We start from the raw sequence: 6,492 nt of genomic DNA on the forward strand, positions 1-6,492 counted from the left end.
GGAACTGATTATTGGCTTCACAGAATTCAATAAGTCTTTCTCCTGCTTCATTTCCATCTCTTAAGCCCCATTTCCCCACTATCTCCCAGTTCTTCTCTGTTCCCTACTTTTGCATTCCAGTCCCCCATGATTATCAGCATATCTTGTTTTGGTGTGTGATCAGTTTCTTCCTGTACTTTTGCGTAAAATCTCTCCAATTCCTCTTCTTCTGTGTTTGCCATTGGAGCATGGACTTGGATAATGGTTATCTTGAAAGGTTTCCCATTAAATCTCATTAATATCACTCACTCAGACCTTGCATTGTAGTTCCTAATTGCTTTTGCTACATCACTTCTCAGTATTAAAGCAACCCCATTTCTTCTTAATTTCTCATTTCCTGCATAAAATATTTTGTAGTTGCCTGATTGAAAATGTTCCATTCCCATCCATTTTAATTCACTCACACCAAGTATTGCAATGTTGATACATTCCATTGCTTGTTTGACAATTTCTAACTTTCCCTGGTTCATACTCCTCACATTCCATGTTCCTATTGTGTACATCAAACAACTCCAGATTCTCCTTTCACATCTGTGCACATGAGTCTCCGGGCTTCCATTCAGCATTGTCCCAGCTGTGTTATTAGTCACAGTGCTACTTGTACTTGTCCATTGTTCTTCCCCAGTAGCTCACTGAGTGTCATCTCCTGCTGTGAGGAAGGGCGGGATATAAACAAACAAACAAACAAACAAATAAATAAATCTGATTTGGGGGTCTAATCTTCCAGCACTATCCCATGTTGCATTTTGAACAGTTTATTCATAGGGTTTCCATAGTAAGAGGTGGTTTACAATTATTTTCCTCTGATGTCTCACCTTTGACCATTCCACCTTGGGTGACCCTGCTAGAAGTCTAGCCTCTTGGTCTAGACTCCTGATGGCATTGCTCTCATCTTCTTCAAAACTTACAAACCCCCTCGCCACCACAAGGTGTGCATCCTAGATGGGATATAATAGATTAGAATCATAGAGTTGGAAGGAGCCTATAATATCCATCCCTTGTTCCAGGTCTGTCCAGAACCAGAAGGAAGCTGGGGAACGCAGGATTCCTACTGACCTTCGACTGCTGATGTTTAATGCCAGGTCTGTAGTACAAAGGACATCTATCATTCATGACTTGATCTTGGATGAATGTGCAGACCTGGCATGTATTACGGAGACCTGGTTGGATGAAGCCTCAGCTCCTATTCTTGGGGCTATGTGCCCACCGGGTTTCCGTTACGCACAGCAGCCGAGGGTCGGAAGGCGGGGAGGGGGAGTGGCAGTTATTTACCGAGAGTCGTTGCTCTTTGCCAGACCTCCCCTTCGCGGGACTAGCTTTGTTGACTGTATGTACTGGAGGTTGGGCTCGAAGGGCAGTTTAGGGATCCTGCTCGTGTACCGCCTGCCCCGCTGCACGGCAGACTCCCTGGCCGAGGTGATCTCAGACATGCGAATGTTGTCCCCGGAGCTGTTAGTTCTGGGTGACTTTAACATACACGCTGAGACCACTGTCACTGGAGCTCCTCGGGATTTCCTGGAAACCATGGCTTCCTGGGAACTGCGCCTTAGTAATACTGAGCCCACCCATGTAGCCGGTCATACTCTTGACCTTGTATTTGTCCCGGGGGGGAGGGTAGTGTGCTGAAGTTGGGGGCTAATTCTTTTACCCCTGTGTCATGGTCAGACCACTATCTGGTAAAGATGGATCTCTCGATGCCGCACGCCCTCTGCAGGTGTAAAGGTCCTATTAGAATGGTCCGCCCCAGGCGCATGATGGATCCTGATGGTTTCCTGATGGCGCTTGGGGAATTGAAACCTGCTGAAGGTCGCTCAGTTGAAGCCCTAGTGATGGAGTGGAACGAGAGGATCGCCGGGGCCTTAGACCGAGTGGCTCCAAAACATCCTCTCCCCCTGAACAGAACTCAAGTAGCACCATGGTACACACCACTGTTGCGTACATTGAGACAGGAGGTGAGACGACTAGAGCGCTGGTGGCGGAAGTCGCACTCTGAAGATGCCCGAACACAGGTTAGAGCAGCAATAGCTGCCTACCAGGTGGCGGTAAGGGCAGCAAAGAGGGAATTCTTTGCTGCCTCTATTGCATCAGCAGAGTGCTGTCCCAGGAGGTTGTTCCAAGTGGTCCGCAGCCTGGTCGGTCCAGTTGCTCAGGAACCCTTGGAACAGTCTAAGGCCTCCTGTGACAAATTGGCAAAGCACTTTGCTGATAAAATCGAGCACCTGAGGAGCTCAATTCCGTACGCCGTGGATACAGTGGGTGAACCAGAGTTGACCAGTTGCAATCCGGTCAAATGGGATCGATTTCGGCCTCTTCTGAGGATGTGGACAAGGTGCTCTCATCTGTAAAGCCTACCACTTGTCTAAATGACCCTTGCCCATCATGGCTCCTTATGAGCTGTAAAGAGAAATTGGGTGAGGGGATCAAGGCAATGGTTAATGCATCCTTGCAAGAGGGTGTTATGCCACTAGCCTTCAAGGAGGCTATTATAAAACCCATCTTAAAGAAGTCCTCCTTGGATCCCCAGATCTTAAACAACTTCTGCCCAATTTCAAACTTACCATTCTTGGGCAAGGTCATTGAGAGAGTGGTGGCAAATCAGTTGCAGGCACACTTGGATGAAACGGATTATCTTGATCTATACCAATCGGGTTTCAGGACTGGACATGGAACTGAAACAGCCTTGGTCGCTCTGGTGGATGATATGAGGAGGGCATTGGATAGGAGAGAATTCACCTTCCTTGTCCTCCTGGATCTCTCAGCGGCTTTTGATACCGTAGACCACGGTATCCTTTTAGATCGCCTGGAGAGTTTGGGATTGGGAGGCACTGTCTTACAGTGGTTCCACTCTTTTCTCTCTGATAGGCGCCAACAGTTAGCATTGGGTGAGGAGGTTTCAGACCCTTGGCCTCTCAATTGTGGTGTGCCACAGGGCTCTATCCTCACTCCCATGCTATTTAACATCTATGTAAAGCCGTTGGGAGAGATCATCAGGAGATTTGGGCTGCAGTGTCACCAATATGCGGATGACACTCAGCTCTATCTCTCATTTAAATCTTCACCGGAGAGGGCTGTGGAGACCATGTCCAAGTGCCTGGAATCCGTGAGTGGATGGATGGGCAGGAACAGGTTGAAGTTGAACCCTGATAAGACCGAGGTACTACTTGTGGGAGACAAGGGAGGGTTAGGAGATGTTGACCTGGTGTTTGATGGGGTGAAGTTGCCCCTACGGGACCAGGTCCGCAGCCTCGGAGTTGTTCTTGATTCCAGGCTGTCCATGGAGGCTCAGATTTTGTCTGTGAGCCAGGCAGCTTGGTATCAATTACATCTTATACGTAGGCTGCAACCCTACCTCCCTGTTCAACAGCTCTCGCTTGTGGTACACGCCCTGGTCACCTCTCGATTTGACTACTGTAATGCGCTTTACGTGGGGTTACCCTTGAAAACGACCCGGAAATTACAACTTATACAGAATGCAGCGGCGTGTTTACTTACCAACAGCCGCCGCCGGGACCACATCACGCCAGTATTATTTGATCTACCCTGGCTGCCGGTTGTCTTCCGGGCCCGATTCAAGGTGTTGGTATTAACCTTTAAAACCCTAAACGGTTTCGGCCCTGCTTACCTGAAAGAGTGCCTCCACCGCCACCAATTATGCCACCCAACTAGATCAGCCACACAAGGCCTTCTCTCAGTCCCACCAACCAAAACAGTTAGGTTGGTGGGTACTAGGGAGAGAGCCTTTTCTGTGGTGGCCCCCACTCTCTGGAACTCCCTCCCATGTGATCTTCGACATGCCCCTTCCCTAGACGTATTCCGCAAGGCCCTGAAGACGTGGCTATTCCATCAGGCCTATGAGGTCCTTGGAATGGGTAAATCTCCATGATTGTCATCTGTCGTATGCTGCTAATATAACTGTTTTTATATGTATCGATGACTGTCCAATATTTTATCTATTGTTATTATGTGATTGCATTTGAAATTTTTGTATTTTATCTCATTTTAATGTACGTCGCCTAGAGTGGCTAATTGCCAGATAGGCGACAAACAAATTAATTATTATTATTATTATTATTATTATTATTATTTGAGTCCAACCCCTTGCTGAATGCAAGAATCCACATCAAAGCATACCCAACAGGTGGCTGTCCAAGTGCCTCTTGAATGCCTCCAGTGTTGGAAAGCAAACCACTTCTCAATGCAGTTGGTTCCATTGTTGTAGTGCTCTAAAAACTATGATGAGGCTAGAACGAGTATTACATAGGAGAAATATAAAACCATTTGCATGAGAGGATCAGAGGTATAGTAGTCTAGAGTCCCGGGATCTTAGACATTTTTGGGAGCCAGGTCACAGCAAGATCCCTATGCCTCCAGTGTCCTATGAGCAAATCAGGATGAAAGGGGAGTGTGAGTGTCAATTGTAAGTACGCCTTTATTAGTTCCTACTTCAAAAAGCCAAGACAAGGTGAAATAAAGCTGCAATAGTTCTAGCTCCCACTTAATTGTACTGCAGATGGAAAACTAAATCTGGCTAGCAGGCAGGATTCCCACAGGCAAACCGGGCATCAATGAAACAACAAGTGCCTGTCTAGTCAGGAGCAGGAATGATTGGTTGCCATTAGGCCACTCCATTTTTCTCACATTAAACCACTTGATGTGGTTATTGTGAGGTGTAAAAGAAGACAGCCTCCATTGTGGTGCCTAACATGTGGAATGCCCACTCCACACTGAGATCAGGGAGGGACCAGCTATGTTGTGCTTCAATTCACTGAAGAATCACCCAGGATTTCCCTGACCATTAATATTTTTAGTATCAGAACCTCATGTTCTTGATCATTGCGAAGATTTTGCAGGTTTCATTTATTGTTATTGGATATAGTAGTGTTTTCTTATAATATGAACCACTTTGATATGCCTTTCTGTAAATGAAAAATGGTGCAGATGGATATAAGGTAGGCATTACTCTTGTTCTTTGCAGGATTTCCCTGACTTTTAGAATTAATAATGCTCATTTCTGATCTCCTTGGTGATGTGCAGTGACTACTAATTTTATTTATTTTAATTGGATATAGTCACCTTTTCATACAATTGAAAGCACTTTGGTATTTATATCTGTAAATGAAAAGTGGTAGAGAATGGATATAAGGAATACAGTTCTATTGTTCTTTGCAGATGCAGAGCGTTGTACCAGGTGTCCAGAAAATCAACATCCAAACAAGGATCGAGATCAATGTGTCCCCAAGATTATCACCTTCCTGGCTTATGAGCAATCTTTAGGGATCCTCCTGGCTTCCTTTGCCCTCTTCTTGTCCTTAACTACAGGCTTTGTGTTAGGAATCTTCATTAAATTCTTAGAAACTCCAATAGTTAAAGCCAACAACCGGGACCTCTCATTCATCCTCCTCATCTCCCTCTTACTTACCTTTTTGTCCTCCTTCCTCTTCATTGGCCGACCAAAGAAAGAGACCTGCTTTCTCCGACAAATGGCCTTCAGCATCATCTTCTCGGTTGCCATCTCTTCTGTCTTGGCAAAAACCATCACTGTGGTGCTGGCTTTCCTGGCCACAAAGCCAGGAAACAGAGTGAGGAGATGGCTAGGGAAGAGTCTGGCCAACTCCATTGTCATTTCCTGTTCCAGTGTCCAAGTTGTCATCTGCATCATGTGGCTGAGGATCTCTCCCCCATTCCCAGATTTCGACATGCACTCCCAGCCTGGAGAGATCATCCTGCAATGCAATGAAGGGTCTGTCACCATGTTCTACTGTGCCCTCGGCTACATGGGCTTCCTGGCTACCATCTGCTTCACGGTGGCTTTCCTAGCCAGGAAGCTTCCTGGGGCCTTCAGTGAAACCAAGCTGATCACCTTCAGCATGCTGGTCTTCTGCAGTGTTTGGGTGTCCTTCGTGCCCACCTATCTGAGCACGAAGGGGAAATACATGGTAGCTGTGCAGGTCTTCTCTATCTTGGCCTCCAGTGCTGGGCTTCTGGGCTGCATCTTTATTCCCAAGTGCTACATTATTGTACTGAGGCCTGATCTGAATACAAAGGAGCACCTGATGACAAAAACTAAGGATGCCATCTGATTCTTTAAAAATTCAGTAATAATAAAACTCACACTGTTGCCTTGGGAATTTAGCTCCTTACATATAAATCTTTTTCTTGTATCAATCACAAATGATGAAAATGCATGTATGACTCTGCAATGGCCACAGGCCCTTTGATCTTACTGTTTTACAGGTATTGCTTTATCACACTCTGATATGCACTAGATATGCACTAGATACCTGATCAGCCACACCTAATATTATCTGATTGGGCTGGATAATAATGTAAGCAGCAGAGTCTCTATGTAATGCTTAGCTGTAGCCTCATGATTGGCAAATGCTAATTTCCTTGCCCCAGAACTGTATAAAAGATTTATGCAGGCAGTGCCATGTTGTTGTCCTCACCGGGCAC

General features: G+C 46.1%; 1 protein-coding gene across 1 annotated transcript; it reads left to right on the plus strand.

Annotated features, from left to right (window-relative positions):
* The first annotated feature begins 5,171 nt into the window (after positions 1-5,171).
* LOC133378907 (vomeronasal type-2 receptor 26-like) lies at positions 5,172-6,119 on the plus strand. Its single transcript, XM_061613521.1, has one exon. It carries the CDS (start codon positions 5,172-5,174, stop codon positions 6,117-6,119), a length of 948 nt encoding a protein of 315 aa, XP_061469505.1.
* The last annotated feature ends 373 nt before the right edge of the window (positions 6,120-6,492 follow it).

Source organism: Rhineura floridana, chromosome 3, assembly GCF_030035675.1.
Source record: "Rhineura floridana isolate rRhiFlo1 chromosome 3, rRhiFlo1.hap2, whole genome shotgun sequence".
In the NCBI taxonomy this organism is placed as follows: Eukaryota; Metazoa; Chordata; class Lepidosauria; order Squamata; family Rhineuridae; genus Rhineura; species Rhineura floridana.

What these genes read in the sequence shown, in the direction of transcription:
- LOC133378907 (XM_061613521.1), top strand. Translation starts at nt 5,172, where the DNA reads ATGGATATAAGGAATACAGTTCTATTGTTCTTTGCAGATGCAGAGCGT.